This window comes from Lepidochelys kempii, chromosome 6 (assembly GCF_965140265.1).
Source record: "Lepidochelys kempii isolate rLepKem1 chromosome 6, rLepKem1.hap2, whole genome shotgun sequence".
Taxonomy (NCBI): Eukaryota; Metazoa; Chordata; order Testudines; family Cheloniidae; genus Lepidochelys; species Lepidochelys kempii.
Genome location: NC_133261.1, coordinates 103,073,756 through 103,093,010, shown reverse-complemented (window position 1 = coordinate 103,093,010; position 19,255 = coordinate 103,073,756). Strand labels below are relative to the sequence as shown.

The 19,255-nt window shown below is 41.4% G+C and overlaps 1 protein-coding gene across 3 annotated transcripts in view; it reads left to right on the top strand.

The window, feature by feature from the left end:
* CCDC88C (coiled-coil domain containing 88C) overlaps positions 1–6,122 on the top strand; it is a 126,004-nt gene extending 119,882 nt beyond the window's left edge. The window contains exons 29-31 of one of the 3 annotated variants that reach the window (XM_073349436.1): positions 645–946; positions 2,109–2,267; positions 3,666–6,122. In XM_073349436.1, the coding sequence (XP_073205537.1) occupies positions 645–946; positions 2,109–2,267; positions 3,666–4,673 (1,469 nt within the window). In that variant the 3' untranslated portion in view covers positions 4,674–6,122. Of the gene's footprint in view, positions 1–644; positions 947–2,108; positions 2,325–3,665 lie in introns of all 3 variants that reach the window. The other 2 variants (XM_073349434.1, XM_073349437.1) reach the window with 2 other exon arrangements.
* The last annotated feature ends 13,133 nt before the right edge of the window (positions 6,123–19,255 follow it).

The following is a 19,255-nucleotide window of genomic DNA, read 5'->3' as shown; positions in this document are numbered from 1 at the left end:
TGGTGAAGCCACTTTTTGCTGCCTCACTGGCAAATTCTGGCTCTCAAGTTGGCACAAAGCCAGGGCTAGGAGGCTCTTTTAGTGCCACAGAGCTGACACGGAGGCTCAGCTGTCATCCCTGCTGCTAGCAAAGAGCCTGGCCATAGGAAGGGATGTGGCCAGGATGCTACCACACTGTACCAACCCCCTGGTGGCAGTTTCAACTCCCTAGGACCATTAGCAACCAGCATAATTTAGAGGAGCGTCAAGGCTGCTGTACCTTGTATTTGAGGACTGGCCCTGCACACAACAGCCCTGAGATCAAGATAGTGCAAAGCTGACTTTTGTTGTGTGCTCTTCTGTTGTGGCTCAGAATCTGGCTCATGAAGTAGAACTTCTTACTCCTGTTCTGAGGGCAAGTACCTCGGCTCATTTAACTGGATTCCTTTTTGAAGCTTTGGAATATATACTGTTCCTGGTATTCTGAATCTTTGATTTCATATGGTTTTGGGGAGGAGGAAATGACGATTGTAAAGTCCAATTTTAGTTGACATATTCAGCATGGAAAAGGAACTGAATCATACATACTTATGGAGTAGGGAGTTGACATTCTGCTAAAATAGAGGAAAATAAGTGTTTTTAATGCTGCTTATTCCCCTCCTCAGGTTCTTCAGATCATATCCATGGCAGATCTGAGAGCCTCAGCAGTGAAGATATGGTGCCAAGTAGAGACACACCTGCCTTGCCCAGAGACAGCTACATCTGTCATTCCACTTCTGCCATCTTAAGCTCTAACAACAGACAAGACCCCTCCCTTCACAGGAATGGCTCAATCTCTTACGACATACCTCAGAGGAGTAACCCAACCCAATCCTATGCTGGCAGGCAGCGATCTGCTTCTCCTGGCAATGACATGGTGACTTTGGAAGAGTTTCTGGAAGAGACCAACAAGTTATCCCCACCGAGTGTACGTAAAATAAAACTATAGCTATCTCAGGTGACATGAAAATATTCCAAGCTGATCTGACAGGGAGGGGACAAAATAAGAAATACAGTGAGATTCTCACTACTGACTGTGAGACTCATGAGAGAGGAAAGGTGGGTGAGGTATTATCTTTTGTTGGACCAACTTCTGTTGGTGAGAGAAAGAGAAGCCTTCGAGCTACACAAAGCTCATTGTGAGCTATGAATTTTGGAAATCAGCATTTAAGCGAACATCCCCCCCCTCAAAAAAAAAAACCTAAGGATAATACATCACAAATATCCTCTTAGTTTATTTTTATATTTGTAGCTAGAACTAGTGAAATAATTCATTGCAAGTGATATTTGTTGGAATATTGGTATTTTTTTCATCTATTAATTCTTTGTGATTAAACTTTCCCATTATTCCACCAGCTCTAAGTTTAGGTGAGTTTTAATTATTTGTGAGCTAGTAACTGTTCTGTGCAGTATTCTACAGAATTAAATTTTAATCATCTGAACCTTTGATACAGTTCTTGGCTGCTAAAACTCTGCCAAAAACTGAAGCTTGATGAGCATCATTAATTGAATGATAAAGTGAGCATCTTAAAGAAGGTCTGCTCTATTTAAAAAAATCCTCATGATCCAATTTTTTCAGGGGGATTTTATTAAGGATTTGGGGGAGGGAAGTCTCTGTTCCCCTGGATTGTGTTATCTGTTTCTATGAACCATGTGGTACTGTTGTGCTGTTGGTGAAATCAATCCTACAGTATTTCACTATGCTCTTAAAGATGTTTTATAGGAAATAATATGCATTTGTTTGTAAATGTCTTGTATCGCTTAGTGATGGTGCATATCAGTCTTGTGAAATGTCGCAATACAAAACATGTTGATGTCTTCAGACCAAATTCACTGCTGGCATAAGTGAGTGAAAGTTAATGGTACATCAACAGCCCAGTAGCATTACTGATGTCATCAGAGTCCCACCCTCTTATGACATCAGCGAATTTTGGTCCTCAATGTTTAAGACAAACGTTTTAAAATGTACCCTAGTCCCTTGTTCTAAGTCCCCTAGGTGTAAATTAGTTGAATGCAAAACACTCGTTGTCTGTAACCATGTGATTCATGTCTCCATTTTCATTCTTTCTGTCATCCTTGTTCCTTTTCAGCGGCGACACATCTTAAATGAGACCGAAATTATCTCATTGCACCAATTTCTGTTAGAAGCTGATGCACTGTACCCCTCCTGCCATTTCCCATCTCATTCCCTCCATCAGGAACCTTCGCGTTCAGTCGAACCAGTCCTCAGTCATTCGTGTTGTGACAGTGTGAGCCACAGAACTGGCAGGGGGAGTAGGAGAGCAACTTCGCTGTATATCCCCAGGGTATCATTGCTATCACTGTGCAGTTAACGGCTCACCCCCTCACTCCAGCCTGCAAGCATGTTAACGCCTATGGAAGCTTGTTTTAATGTTTCATCACCACTTTAGTTTAAAAACTAAAGTAGCCAAATTACTCATATTAACGATTCCTAAAGTATTTCTAGTGTTGAGCATGAGCCCCTATTTGGTGGGAGGATTGTAATAGCACAATATGGTGGCCCTCTAATTTTAACATGCACAACAGAGATTTAGACTAACATAAAAAATAACCCAGACTCTTAGCATTTGATTGAACCTGGAATGCTTCTGACACAGTATGGAATTATGAGCTGCTGTTTTATAACTATTACTTTTTACTATGAGCAAAATGGGTTTTGCTACTGGAAGTAACCTTCTCTGTAAACGCTAGTGAAATGAAAAGCTATATTAAACCATGACGTACTACCCCAGAGAAGAGCAAAGAAATGAAATACATCAGGTTGTTTCAGCACATTCTTTTTATAACTAACATGCCCATTAACTGTTCACAGCATGCCTTGTACTAATACCTCAACAGCAGTTGATAATGTCATCCGTATGTTTTGCATGAGTCCATCTCCATTAAGTATTTATTGTACATTTTATTTTATGGCCAGGTTAATTATTTGCCTTCAGAATATTGCACATTAATTTCTGGATGATCAATCATTCATCTATTGTACATACAGCATCTAATATGTGCAGTATGTTGGCCTTGGTCCAAAAAAACCCAAGCCCAATGAAATTGCCCTATAGTAGGCTGCTAGCACATGTCCACTCAGAGTAATCACATGTTGTTTCACTAATATTGGAACAAGGTGTTGTCCGTAACAGCCTGCGTTCTAGAAATGACAAACGCTCAATCACTGATGTGCACTAAATTGCCCGATACTAAATGAAGCAAAAGAGCTGCAGCCCAGGGTGCTATCAAGATGAATTTCTTTAACTGGTGACAATTAAACTGGCAAATAAGGCTGTTACAATCTAATTTTAGTCATCATGTAACTCATTGATCTGCATTTAGATATTCTTTCCTCCAGTGCCCTCAGCTATAGGCACGAAATAAGTGGTTTTATATAAGATGTTGAGGGTCCCTCAAAAGTTGACACTGACACACCAATTAGTGCATAAAGCGCTTTGAAGGTGAGGCATGTTGTACGTAGTGCCATGTGCTCTCTCTCATACATTTACTTTCTGTTCATCCCTGGGTTGCTTGATGTGTGGAATTATGTTGTGACATCCTTGAGAGAAAAATTGCTCACTGAACGCATTTTCCTTATAACAGTGTTGCCTTTAATGTGCCATGTGTGTATTTTCTCCCCGTAGGACACTTCCAGTAGCAGAGATGACTTGCTGAGTGATTATTTTAAAAAAGCAAATGAACCCCCTCCTGTTGGGAACCAGCTGGGTCAGCCAGGTAGAAAGGAGACAGCTAAGATGCCTACCAGCTATGTGTCACCAACTATAAAAATGACCATTGCCAGTGAAGAGGGGAGAGTGGCTAAACCTGGACACTATGTCAAACCCAACCTTAGACCAGCTGAATCTGAGCTGCTGGCAAACTCCACAGGATCTCTTAAACTTCCTCCCACACTACCACATCAGCCACTCAATGGGCTGAGGCAGATGGCACAACCGCAGCAGACCAGTACGATGAGCCAGAGGAATGCCTCACTGAGCAGAGCGTTTAGTCTGGCCTCTGCAGACCTCCTGAGAGCCACAGGCCCCGAGACATACAGACAGGAGAGCCCTCAAAAGCTGGGTGCAGATGTGCGTGCTGGCAAAGACTCTGGCAGTCAGACCTTGCGGCTCTCTGTGCCCCCAGGCTCTCATGCTACCGTACGAGACAGGCCACAGTCTGCAAAGGCAGCGTGCACCTTGCAAGGTGTCGATTCCCGTTGTCGGCAGCTTGACGTGAGACGTCTTTCTCTGGCACCTCCAAAGGAGGAGAGGCCTCTTTCTTTTCATCAGTCTTCCGCCGCTGCCAACAGTGTGCAGCAGCAGGAACGAGCGAGTACAGTGCCTGGGCAACACTATCCACCCACACAATATACACCGGCTAAAGTCAAATCCAAGCCAGCCCCACGCTCCGGGGAAGTGGCCACCGTGACTCCTGTCAGAGCTGCCTCTAGTAACACTGAGGGCGATGTTACCCGAGGGCAAAGTCAGAGTGATGCCCTCATTATCAAATGCCAGAGTAGGTCACCAGAAGACCACACTGGTGCAGGGGGAATAGAGGAATCCAACAGAGGGGGCAGCTCCAGGAGCACTCCTGGATCTCCAGATCCCCATGGGGACCAGCAGACTGTCTGGTATGAGTATGGATGTGTGTAATTCGTTGATTCTCTTGGTAACGTGTTTTAAGCTAGTGACATTTGGGTGGAATTTGGTAGTGGCGTTTGTCTAGACACTGTGGCAGGTCTTAAAAGGCATTACCTGCACCTCATTTTCTAGTTTGTCTAAATGCCTTCCAGCCATTGGTTTTTAATGAAACAAAGGACATTTTCACGGTTAAAACAAAGACCTGAACAGCCAAACCAGGGCCTTTCCTTTCACACTATAGTGCCTAAAACAAAGTGGACCTCTTATAGACTCCCACAAAACACTTTCGGCCTAATTTTCAGAAGTGCTGAGCACCCGCAAATCCAGCTGAAGACAAGGGGAGGATCTGTGAGGGCTCACCACTCTCTGACAATTGGTCACCCCATCTCCCTATCTTCATACTGCCCTCCCCCCATGTTCCCCCAGATTCTGCATTAAAGAAACATTCATGGGTCATATTTAACTGTGTTGAATTCAGCCCTAATTTTGAAAAATGGCTTAAGATAGCAGAAAAGATCATGTAAAATCCAAACTCCTCCCTGGGGAAAAGAACCAGACGCTTGCAGTAGCTTAAAGAAAAGCTGAAGGGCAAAAGTGTATGGCTTTGCAGTGGGTCTAAGTAAAAGCAATTATGTTTGTAACAGCTGCATTTTATAAATAGGAGGACTAGCATTAAAGAGTCCCATGTTAACCGTTCACATTGGGAACTGTTTGAACACAAAGAGGTCAGTGTACTTGCCTCACTGCCTGCACTACACGCACAGTTCAGCAGATCCTCAATTCTGAAAGCTAAGTGGTGCTGCCTTTTGACACTTGCTTTATCTTTTATACAAACACTGGAACTGATACAGCCTGTTCAGGGAGATGCCTGGTTTCAATGGCGTTGCAAAAATGGCATCCCATGTACAAAGGTGACTTGTACACATGTAAATGAAAAGTTAAATCATTGTACAGGAGTGCTGTGTAAACTGTATTAATAAATGTGCTATCACTTCTTGCATCCTCATGTGCATGATTGCCCATGTCCTAAGTAATATACAGGAATCTCTCCTATATGATGAAGTCTTTGTTTCTGTCTTAAAGAACTTGTTCAGTGTAGAAACCAAAATAATGTTATATACATGAGAAAGAAATCTACTTTTAAAAATCTATTTATGCTCAAATAAAATTTCTCATATGTGTCTGTCAGGAGTTTCATCAGCTGCTTATGTATATATGATGAAATGTGTGTCTTTAATTCTATTTCGTTTTGTAAAGGTATTTTCCTTATGATAGACTAAATCCCTAAAGAATTTTAAGATTTTCCTTACACTGGTTCCGATTTAATATAGTAAAAGACATATGTAAGCAATTTTAAACTGATATTAGGTCAGCTAGGAATGTTTTTGTTATATAGTATGTAGCAATCACATTCTGAAAACTACAGGATTGTTTATAATAAAAGATTAAAAAATAATTGGTGAGATATATTTTTTCCTTTAGAAAATCCCAGATTCACAGAGATGGGGCTAGATCTGAGTCTGGGAGATTTGTGTAAATTTATTTTAATACTGAAAAGTATTCACAAACAATATAGTCACACTTCTCTGTACAATATTTCCATATTAGCTTTATCATAAATTGATATTGTTTAGACTGTAATCTCCTTAATGAGGGCTTCAGGGCAACAAATTGTGAATTAAATGACAGGCATGCCTTCGTAGGATCAGGCACTTAGATGTAAGCATTTCTGAGCAGAGATCATTTTAAACAACACCAAGCACAATTGTTGATATTTAACAGGTATGAATTTACATAACACTTTTCATGCATCAATCTCAAAGCACCTTACAAACGTGGATAAACATTATCTCCAAACTGAGGAACTGGTAAAGTGACTTGCAACATTCCCTGCTATTTCAGTCTAGAGGCATTTCCAAAAAGGCATGTCTTTATCTACTGCATTCTCCTCTTTTAAAAATCCTTCATCCAAGAGTTTGCTTGGATATATTCACTGACCTCCAGGTTAAACTACTAAAGAGTTAGAACCCTATCTGCGAGATTACAGTCATTGTAGCAGCTCTGATTTGATGAGGACACACGAGTTTCATCACAGCCTTGATCTCTTCAACTTGAAAAACAATGTTTCTAATTATTTATTAAACTGGCATGTGAGGTGTTTTTAATCCCTATTTGTCTTATTTAAACTTATACTGCCTCTATCTCATATCTAAGTGCATCACATAACTTTAAAAACGCAAATTGTAACAGTGACTAGATCTTAAAGTGGTCTTAAAAACCAAAGCCACTGTGAGCCTAATATCCTGTGCTGTAGCACTCAAACTATCAAGAGAATTAACATTAGAGAGTGAGTAGGCAAAGGTGAGTGCTCTGTTATAGGGACGTTATACAGCAGTCTGTTCAATGTATACATCATTATCACTTGATCTTTAATAGACTTGGTGGCTATAAAATCTTTGCTCCAAGTATATCAGACCACTCATTTTCTATTCAGTGTGAGTACTTGGAACATTTCGCTCCCTCTGAAAAGGCCTTTGAGACAGGGAATCCCCTGCCTCAATACAATAGAATTCCCTCGGGATGCAGTGGAATCCCCAACATTTGACAAATTTTAAAATAGGCTAGATAAGCTGATTTCCTAATACAAACTAATGGAAAAAGTACTAGGAAGAACAGTCTCTAGTGCTGACAGGGATGTGAACCAGGTGATTTAATAGATCCATCCTTGCTTTAATTTCCATAGTACCACTATCTATGAGTCAGCAGTGTGCCCTTGTTGAGTCAGCAGTGTGCCCTTGTTGCCAAGAAGGCCAATGGCATTTTGGGATGTATAAGTAGGGGCATAGCGAGCAGATCGAGGGACGTGATCATTCCCCTCTATTCGACATTGGTGAGGCCTCATCTGGAGTACTGTGTCCAGTTTTGGGCCCCACACTTCAAGAAGGATGTGGATAAATTGGAGAGAGTCCAGCGAAGGGCAACAAAAATGATTAGGGGACTGGAACACATGAGTTATAAGGAGAGGCTGAGGGAGCTGGGATTGTTTAGCCTGCAGAAGAGAAGAATGAGGGGGGATTTGATAGCTGCTTTCAACTACCTGAAAGGGGGTTCCAAAGAGGATGGCTCTAGACTGTTCTCAATGGTAGCAGATGACAGAACGAGGAGTAATGGTCTCAAGTTGCAGTGGGGGAGGTTTAGATTGGATATTAGGAAAAACTTTTTCACTAAGAGGGTGGTGAAACACTGGAATGCGTTACCTAGGGAGGTGGTAGAATCTCCTTCCTTAGAGGTTTTTAAGGTCAGGCTTGACAAAGCCCTGGCTGGGATGATTTAACTGGGAATTGGTCCTGCTTTGAGCAGGGGGTTGGACTAGATGACCTTCTGGGGTCCCTTCCAACCCTGATATTCTATGATTCTATGATTCTATGATTCTATCTTCCTTATAGCTATCATTCTATGTTCTAGGAAGTGGGTGGGTGTAAAATGAGATGTGAGGTTTAGAAAGGGTTGCTTTTATTTTGCTTTGTTACTTTAAAAATTCAAAGTAAATTTATAGCCCCCTCACCTCTTAAATAGCAGACTGTGAGAGAGCAATAGTCATGGCTTTTTTTTTCTCTCTGGTGATCATGTTTTGCAGTAAGGGCCAGATTTTCCAAAAAAATGCTGTTCATAGTTAGGCACCCAAATAAGTGGACAGATTTTTCCAAAGAGATCGACCCCTTGACTGCTGAGCTCTGGAGAATCTGTCCATAAGTGTGAGTAGATTTGTAGTCAAGCCTTGTGCCCATGGAAATACTCTCACTATGCAATGCACTCATACGCAGAAATGGGTGAGGCTGTTAAATATAAGTGAGTAATTTTTATTTTAAAAACACCACCACCTGAGTGACCTTGTTAATCTCTTGAATTAAAAAAGCAGCTCGTATGTACAGTACTTCTTGATAAACACATGTTGTTCACTGATGCTATCTCATCTAGTATGGCCTGGTTAGGAAATGTAAAGCCCTGCTCCTCTAAGGAGCAACCTTGTAACAGGAGGGTTTGCTCCAATGGATATTCTGTTCCTGCGCCCCAGAGTTTGAAGTTGGCTTTCAAATATACAGACTGTTTATTCTGAGTTTAACTGGGATTAAAGTGTAGGAATTTGAAAAAGCAGAATACCAGATGTAAGTTACTTTTTCCCATAATAAAGGAGTGCAGTGTAGGAGCTCTTCGTAAAAATGGACAAAACATGTATGTTTAGAACATTGACAGACACACACCACATAGCTGGAAATTATTTCTGATCAGCCAATTGGTTTGTGGGTAGGTGAGAGTTGGTTGGGTTTTTTTTTTTTTAATTTGGTTTAAAGTAAGTAATTTTAAGCCAGGAAAATCTCTGAAGCATGCAGAGGGAATCTCCAATTAATCATGGAATGATTTACAGCCTATGGATTAGCTGAATGTAAGGAGTGTATGGGAAAGAGGAGAGAACAGTGCAATAATAATTATTATTAAAGAAGGCCATGAGAATTTCCAGCAGGATATTTCAGCTTGAGAACCAAATGAAAAAAACTAAGGCATCTCCAGAGACTATTGAATTGGAAGCAGGAAAAAGATGTTTGTAAAGCACTGAAGCAAACTCTTTGTGCTGTTTCTAAAATTATGATTAGTTTACCATTCTGCAGGGCATTTGGAAGGTTACGGGACTCCCAAGATTGTCTTCCTGCATCTTTAAATATATATTTTACAAACATTTCTCAAATTCCTTGTGAACTTATGAAAAAAAGCTGCAAGTGCTTGTGAATTATTAGAAATATTTTTCTTTGGTTATTTGAATTTTTGTGTGTGAGCACTGTGTATTTATGTAATGCCGTTTAATCTTCAAATTTGTATGCTGAGGAGTGAAAAACGTTAAACCATCAAGGATCAGGGAACATGTATTGATATGGGAGGCTCTTGGAGATTTTAGGGGTTTTTTAGCCCAAATGCAGGGCTTTGAAGCAAGAAGCTGTCTCATGGTAATACAAAATTGAATGGAGACAAGCAAGCAGTATGCCCCAAGCAGACCTTGTATCAGCACAGTTTGTAAAGCTGTAATTGGTCCAGAGGCAAATGTGATGCATAAGGTAGGTAACTTAAATTCCCTTTCACTCAGATTCTTCTTCAGCCTGTTCACACTCACTCTGCCCATGTGTCAGGAAGTCTAAAGTGGGGGTAATTTATTCCCTGAGGAGCTATAACATGGTGTATATAAAGAATCCAGCTGCTTAGGGTGTAAATTACACTCCAAATCCTTAACACATGGAGAGAATAGATCTAAGGGAGCCTGAATGTAAAGGGGTGTAAATTAGCATAAAGGGAGAGTCTAACTCTGACACCATTTGATAAATCACTTCTGAATTTGGTCTATTGGCTGCACAGGTGCCTTTATGAATTTTGAGTAATCGATACATTGATGTTACATAACTTGTGTTTTTGCATAATATTTCTTGTGCAGGGTGAATAGAAGTTTTTTTTTTTTTTTTAAAGAACTGCGTGGGGTGGGAAAGAATCAGTTTCTAGGGTCAGTGTGCTCACTAAAATCACTTTCTCAAAATGCTGCATAGCACATGCCTGTGTATCATCAATATAGTTGCTCAGCTTAGAATAGAAACAAGTTATTTGGGTCATTTTTTTATAAGTCTGCCTCAAATACAGCTTCTGAATTAGGCCTTTGCATGGAGAATTATGTGTTTTAAAGCACCTTCACTGTAATATTTCACTAAATTGAATAATTTTGATATGCAGCCTTCTTACCACTCTAGTTAACACATGAATTACCAGTGCCACTGTCATTTCATCTCTATAATGGACAAGGTACTAGAAACTGACTGCACTGCTCTTCTCAAGGTTTCGATTACTTCTAGCCTAGATTTCATCCCCTCCAGCCCACTGAAACAGCCTGAGAAAGGTCACTAATGAGCCATTCCTATCTAAATCCTGGGAGCACTTCTGCATGATTGCTCTTCTTGATCTGGTGCTGCCTTTCACAGCACTGCTCCACATGTTCACCTCTCTTGGCCTTAGCAAATCTCAGCTCTTCCAGCTCCCATCTTATCTTGCACCATTCTCATTCGCTCTGGCCTGATGGCATCCGCCAGGGTTCCATTCCCAGCTGCTGCCACCTCCTCCTTCAATCTCAACAACCTCATCTACTCCCAAGGGTTTGAACTACCACTTGTGTGGGGGTGATTCCATAACTACCGTCCACTCCCAAATTCACCCTCTCTGTTGTGTCCTGCAACTCCAGCTGTCTTTCAGACCTCTCCCGTGGTCCCGATGTCCTGCCACCTCAGTCTGCTCATTCTTTCCTTCTTCAGCAACTACCTTCTCCGTCACCATTGACAACTCCAGTCTCCGTTTTTTGTCTCCCAGGCCCATCCCCACAATATTATCTTTGACTCGTCTCTGTCCTTTAATTCTTCCCTCATCGCTAGTCTCTGTTCAAATCCTCTTCCCTCTTCATCATTTCATATCAACAGTCTGCCCTTTCTTCATTACCCTACTGCTAAAAGCCTTCACTACACCACAGTCATTTCTTCTCTTTACTGTCACCTTTGCGGCCTCCCACCTCTAAGAACTGCAGTTGCCTTTTTCTGTCACACCATCTTCATCAGCCCTGTCATAAATATAAAGGGAAGGGTAAACCCCTTTGAAATCCCTCCTGGCCAGGGGAAAGCTCCTCTCACCTGTAAAGGGTTAAGAAGCTAAAGGTAACCTCGCTGGCACCTGACCAAAATGACCAATGAGGAGACAAGATACTTTCAAAAGCTGGGACGAGGGAGAGAAACAAAGGGTCTGTGTGTCTGTCTATATGCTGGTCTTTACCGGGGATAGACCAGGAATGGAGTCTTAGAACTTTTAGTAAGTAATCTAGCTAGGTATGTGTTAGATTATGATTTCTTTAAATGGCTGAGAAAAGAATTGTGCTGAATAGAATAACTATTTCTGTCTGTGTATCTTTTTTGTAACTTAAGGTTTTGCCTAGAGGGGTTCTCTATGTTTTTGAATCTAATTACCCTGTAAGATATCTACCATCCTGATTTTACAGGGGGGATTTCTTTATTTCTATTTACTTCTATTTTTATTAAAAGTCTTCTTGTAAGAAACTGAATGCTTTTTCATTGTTCTCAGATCCAAGGGTTTGGATCTGTGGTCACCTATGCAAATTGGTGAGGCTTTTTATCCAACATTTCCCAGGAAAGGGGGGGTGCAAGTGTTGGGAGGATTGTTCATTGTTCTTAAGATCCAAGGGTCTGGGTCTGTAGTCACCTAGGCAAATTGGTGAGGCTTTTTACCAAACCTTGTCCAGGAAGTGGGGTGCAAGGTTTTGGGAAGTATTTTGGGGGGAAGGACGCGTCCAAACAGCTCTTCCCCAGTAACCAGTATTAGTTTGGTGGTGGTAGCGGCCAATCCAAGGACGACGGGTGGAATATTTTGTACCTTGGGGAAGTTTTGACCTAAGCTGGTAAAGATAAGCTTAGGAGGTTTTTCATGCAGGTCCCCACATCTGTACCCTAGAGTTCAGAGTGGGGGAGGAACCTTGACAAGCCCCTTTGGTGGCCTCCTGTTTCTCACAACATCGAATTCAAGCTTCAAATCCTCTCCTACAAGGCAATGCTGATACAGTCTTGTCCCTACCTGTGTATCTGCTCTCAATTCCCTCTGTTGCTCCTTAGCGCTTCCCTATACAGTCACCTTGCTGCTTCCTAAGTCATCTTTCCCCACTCACAATCTGGCTTTCTGTCATGCTACCCTGACAAACCCAGTCTCCCTTTTCTCCTCCACCAAGAGCCCTCTTCTCCACATCTTGCCTTAAAACCCATTGCTACCAGCAATTCTTCCTGCCAGCTCATCATAAATAATCCCCATGCTCTCCTTTAGCTCAGCTGTATTACCTTGTTTTGGCTCATTTTCATGATATTGGCTAGTTGAGATTGTAAACTCTCTAGGTCAGGTAATGTGTGCATGTACAGCACTGTGTAAATTTATGATGCTGTACATGTGTGTTAATAATGGCCAAAGGCATTATGTTGTTCAATCTAATTTCAAAACTTGTTTTCTGTTGGTTACAGAGATTTATGTATTTTCTATATTTCTGTATTAAAATTCTTAATACACATAGCAAGATTTTAATGGTGCTAGACTTCATAGCTATTTTTGGACAGGAGGCTTTGCAGTATTTTAGGTTTGTTGTATAGAAAACCCTGTTGGCTAAACCTTTGGAAGAATTAATTGGTAGTATAAAATAATAATAGAAGTATATACACATTTAAAAGAGGCCATAACATTCTGTATATATTGAGGGACTTTCTACCATTTTGGACTTACATTTTTAAATAGTTTAACTTTCCACTTTATTTCCATTGTTTTATAAGCTCAAAAGAGCATTTCCTTCCTTGCTGATTTTGGAAAATACTGAATTCCATTCAACCTACCACAGAATTTTATGTTCCTCCTGGAGCCCCCATGACCAAGAGTCTGTTTCCTTGTTTATATAAGCAGCAATATCAACAATTGCAGAAGTTAACAAGACTTTGTCAGATCATATTTGGCCCCAAGTTTAGGTTTTGTAAGTAGAATCAATAGAAATGTTCCCACAGTATGTTGCATTCTAATGGATTTAATCGTTTATGCTAATGCAGTGTTTGCCATGTAAAAATTTCATCCTTGGTGTGCTGAAGACTCTGGAAGTGAAAGTTGACTAGAAACTCAACGGTAACCAAGAGTAAAATTGACTAGTCGTCCATCTTTCATTAGCCAAGCTGAGAGCAATACAGTAAAGTAACTGGTTTAATGGTGACAAGTGAATTAGATTTTAGAAACTCTAAAGAGATGAGGTGAAGTGGTATAAGGGATTTTTCAGTATGAGTCTGTGATGAACAAGTTATTCACTAGAAACAAAATCATAAATTAATTATGCAGATAATTCCAAATTAATGCCAATGAACACATTTATATCACACCACACCATCATGTATTCTGTGTATGCCATGACCATTACAGAAAAACTATTTGTTAATTTTGTTGGGTTTTTTTTTTCCAAATTATTATTGACACTCCCTGCCGGTTGAGATAAGAAGTGAAATCGTGGCCCCACTGAGAGTTTTTCCATTTACTTCAATGGAGCCAGGATTTTATCCCAGGTGCTTTATCATGTTTCCCACAGTACATACTCTTGAAACAGCCAATCTTTGTTCTCTATACCATTTTTATGGCTCTATCATGTAACCTCTTATTCATCTCATCACTGATTTTTCTACTGCTTTTAACTTTATTAATATCCTGTCAATTTCTTTTTACAATACTGTCATATCCACCTACCTCAATGAGCACCATTTACAGGCTGTTACAGCAGACAGCTAGTTTTGGAGTTATTTCTCTGGGGTATGTTTTTTAAAAGTGGAAGATATTTGTCTCCCCATCCTCACAAGACTCACATGTCTGAAAGGATTTTACTCAACTTTTCATAACAACATTTGCCCTTAGCCGGAGCTCAAGCAGAGATGAGTGCAAACTGAAGGTACAGTATATCGAAATTTTGGAGTAGATCCTCAGCTGGTATAAATTGTCAAGGAGCTATGCTATTTTACACCCACTGTAAAAGCTGCTCCTTTTGTTTATGTCCTGGATCATATGTTAGTCATTGCGTGACTGGTCATTTGAGCCACTGGGTTGTTTGTTCTCTTATTGGATGATTGAAACATAAACTGTAGGAAAAATGTAGATAAACATTTGTGGAGTTAGCCTTTGTGGAAAAGGAGAATGTCACCATGTGCAAACGTTCATGTGAATAATAATAATAAAAAAATCACTCATGCAAAAAAATGTATGGAAAAAATTAAAAGGGTGATGAATAGCATCCAAATTGTATTTGCAAACTTCCATTCAAATTTTGGATGTATTCTCCCACATCAAGTCTAAATTAATTAACAATGGCCCTGTAATTAGTAACTGACATTAACAGTACCAGTTTAGCCCTGTTCATTTTTAAGCACAGCATTTTTTGGTTATGCCACTTGCCTACCAGAAGTTACCCTTTCCCAATGGGGCTAATTAATCATCACGAAAGTAAGACAGTCTCCCAATGCAAAACGGAAAGAATTATTGTCACATGCACAGAATAGTTAACTCAGTTTTGAATAATTCATTAGAGAGAAAAGACTATAAGTACTGTCATTACATTTTTCTTTTTAAGTGAGGTGGGGAGGAGGGAGAGGGGTAGGTGTGTGTGTGTGTTAATGGCAGTAGAGTTTGTTCTAGTTACTTGTGAATTAACTGTGCTCCTGAAAGGAATCGCCCCATACTTCAGCCAATCCTCCATTAACACTCCCGAACTCTCCAGAAACCCCCATAGCTGAGCTGTGTGCTTTACAGCAACTACATTCACATGTGTTTTGTTTTCTTCTTTTAAAAGCTTCTCAGGATGTTTGCCAACAGACACAGCCAGAGGCAAGTTACTCTCAAGCCATACAGCTTCCGCCTCAATGGACTGGACTGAGAAGAGTTGTATTTAATGGATGGACAAAACAAAAAACAACCACAACTATGGTGGGTTTGCTGGGTTTTACTGTGGTCTGGTTTCTTCTTTTTGGGGGGTGAGGGGGGGCGTCAAGAAGTGGAGATACAACTCCATCCAAGATAAGAGGTTTTTGTGCCTCTGGCCAGGAGGGATTTTATGGCATTGTATACAGACGGGTGGTTACCCTTACCTTTATTTTGATGACAACATGGAAGCAGCTAATCAGAGCCCAGCAGGCTCAGATAAAAAGAGCTGTATGAGCTTAGCAGGCCAGTTCCTGGCTGGGACCGGAAGGGTGCTTCTATCTGGCCAAAGGAGCTTGACTGGCTACATTTACTGGACCGGGGGGGGGGGGGCATGAGAACTGTAACCCTACTGTAATGGGTGCAGACAAATGGACAAGGTGGGAAGAGCCCAGGGAAAACAGCAGCAACTTATTAAAGGAGGCCATACGCAGCTGCTGTGGATAGGGTCCCTGGATTGGGACCCAGAGGCGTGGGCAGGTCTATGTTCTTCCACCACCCACTGGCGAATTGGCCTCTGCTTTGAGAAGGGGACAAAGCTCCTTTAGAAGTCTAAGCAGAGGGCTGAATGTACAGAGCCCAGAGATGGAGCTGAAGACCCTGGTGAGGGCAGACACTTTGGTGAACTCTTTATCATCCTGGAAGGAGTCCATTTGACTGTGTGACTTGGCCGGAGTGCTAAGCCACTGAAGACCCACCTAGCAAGACTGGCAACCTATAAGGGTGGCCAGGCATAGGGAAAAGATTGCAGTACCACACCCAGCTGCTAGGAGACACTCAGGAAGTCAGTGCCCCCTATCACAACCTTATTTTTGGCTCTTGGCCAAAATCCATTTAATATTTTCTTTTAATTAAAAATTCAGGTAGTTTGCTTAATACTGATAAATTTGACACAGATCTTCTATAATAGTTTAAGGCTGCCAAAAATATCTGTGCTCTGAAACCTTTGGGGATATAGCAACGTTCCCAATAGCTCGCACCTTCTCTTTTAATGGATGGATCCTATCTGGACCTATCCCATGCTCCAAACTGGCATGGATTTTTATTTATTTATTTGATGGTGTGTGTGTGTCTACACCTGTGTTCTGCAGTGTTTAATATACATTGTGCTGTTTCTAATGTGCATCTCTTTGTCCTGGAGGAGAACAGATGGACTTGTGGGTAAGGCACTGGATTGCAACTCAGATTCAGGTTCCAGCTCTGCCACAGGCTTCCTATATGACCTTAGACAAATGAATTAATCTCCCAGTGCCTCAGTTCCCCATCCCATCTGTCAATTACAGGTAGCAATACTTCCTCTCTAGCCCTTTGTAGTTTGTAAACTCTTCAAGGCACGGACTGTCATGACTGGGGCTTGGGCAGTCAGTCCTAGTGGTCATAGCAGTGCCAGTCAAAAGCTAGGAACAGTGCCAAAGGTCAGAGCTGGGGTCAGGAGTCTGACTGCTGGCCAACAGGCAGGTCCATTACTACGGCTGGCAGGGGAATCCCTCTCCTTGCATGGACACTTCCTGAAACAACTCCTGGGCTTAAACAGAGTGCCTGGACCAATCAGGGGCCAGGAGGGAAGTTATCAGTCTGGCATTCTATGGGGGACTTCCTGTGGTGCTCATCTCCACGGGTCTATGTGATAGGGCATATGGACTCCTAGAATCTCACATGGACTGTCTTTCATTATGTTTATGTAAATAATGTTTATGTACCTAGCATGATGAGACCCTGATCTCATATGAGGCCTCTAGGAGCCACTGCAATACAAATAATACTCTGTATGCTTTGTGTATGTCTTGTCGGTGTGCACACACCAGGCGTACATTGTGTATCCAGACATACTACACGCAGCGAAATCTGGGCTGTGCATGTTTGGTCCCTGTGTATAGGATTTGTGTATATATGCTAGACCCGCTTATGCGTTGTGTCTGTGGCCACCAGTGTGTTTATGTAGGTTTGAACCATTGTTGCGTCTGGCTGTGTGGTTATTTTCTAACTGATTTGTGCACCTCAGTATGTGGTTTTGTTCTTGTGCTCTCTGAGCGTGTGAAGCAGGAGGCAGCTGATAGTCTCACTCCTCTGCTGTGGTACCAGCAAGAGCAGCAGGAACTGAAGCACAATCTCCTCCCACTCCTCCTCCAGACTCTCTCACTCACTGCCTTGCTGGGAGTGGGGCGGAGGTCAGCTAAGCCAGCCAGCTGGACTCAGGAGCTGGAAAGACAGAAGACCTGTGCTGCTGCATCTCAGTGAATTTCCTATTCCAGCGCTCTCCAGGGATCCCCTGCTCTCAAGTGAGTCTCCATTTTATTCTATTTTTTTTAACACACATGAAGTTTTTCAGCACTGAGCTGCACTGTTCAGGATCAGGCTCCTGGTGCAAGGAGGCATCAGTTTCTGCTGAAGTGTTAAAAGCAGAAGCAAAACAAAACAAAGAATCCAGGAACTTGAGCAAAGAAATGTACATAGAAAAGCGCAACTTTAAAATAACTTCCTTGGTCTCCAAAGAGCCAGATCCCCATAGTGTAAGTGCTTTGGACAGAGGTTCTTTGGCAGAACAGAGGTGAGTTCTGTTTAGGTAGGGGGCAAGTTAAATGTTGAAGATACGGAGATGAAATGGGACTATTAGAATGGGCTGCAAATGATTTCATGTTTGCAGATGGACTGGCACGGAGACAGGTAGACAGACTTTTTTTTTTTTTAAGGCACTTTCAAAGCATGTCAATACGAAGGTACCAATGTAAGCAAGTTTGGACTGATTAATAAGTGATTTCCTGAGGGCAATCCAGAGGGAAACTGCCAAACCAAGCACCTTGCTATATATGTATTCTGTGTACTGCTGTAGGGTTTATCTGTGTAACTGATCACTCAGAAGGACCCAATCTAAATATTTTCCTCATCTCTAAACAATTTTTCTCACTATTATTTATGGTGACCCGTGGAAAACTTGACATTGGAAGGCTTTGTCCTGAAATCCTTCCACCAAAAAACATGTTGGTTTGCTACTGCACAGTATATATAGTTTCGTTGTTGTAGGTACTTGTGCTGCTGGGAATTTCCTCCGATTTCTGACACTTCTTTGGAACAAATCACTGAAGGATTGGTTTTGTGGGGGCTGTAAATGCACATATCAAATTAAGAAGAAAATATTCAGAACTTACTCAGCGATTTCTATGTACAGCTATTAACTAGTAATCTAAAAAAAGAGACTTTTCAACAGGCCTAAGTGGAACGGCCAGACACCAGCTCACAACATAGTGTCATTCTAAGAGTTTTGTGACTACCTTAATTATATGTTCTTTTACCACATTTCACTAAAAATGTCCTTCCCAGCCCACTAGACCACTTTTCTCTCCTCATTCAGATGTCTACTTCAGGCCAATTTCCACCACAATATCCGCAAGAAATGAGTCAGACATGCTGTCATAAATATAAAGGGAAGCGTAACCACCTTTCTGTATACAGTGCTATAAAATCCCTCCTGGCCACAGGCAAAGTCCTTTTACCTTTTAAACAATCCTTCTCCAACAATCCACAAATGGGAGCGACCATGTCCACAGTATGATGAATCCAGTGATATGGCTGAATATTTTCTCACCTTTGAGAGACTGTGCACACTACATAAAATTTCTGACGCTCACAAGATGACCACATTGGTCGCAAAATTGACTGGAAGAGCTCTGGACATATTCAACAAGGTGCCTATTGATGAGGCTTCTGACTATTATAAATTCAAGGATTTGGTTTTAAAACAATTTCAAGTTACACCTGAAACTTACAGAGTAAAATTTTGAACCCTTAAGAGAGGGCCTGGACTAAGTAATGTAGCTTATGTAAACCAGATGAAGGATCTGTTTGACTCAAATCAGGATGGGATGTAACTAGCTTTGGAGGAATGCGAGATCTGATGATACAGGAGCAATTCCTGAGTATGTCCAAAGATGATATAAAACAGTGTTTAAGGGATAAGAAAATGGACTCAGCAGAAAATCTTGTTTCTTATGCTGATCAATACAAGCAGTCCCAGACCGCCAGAGGCGCAG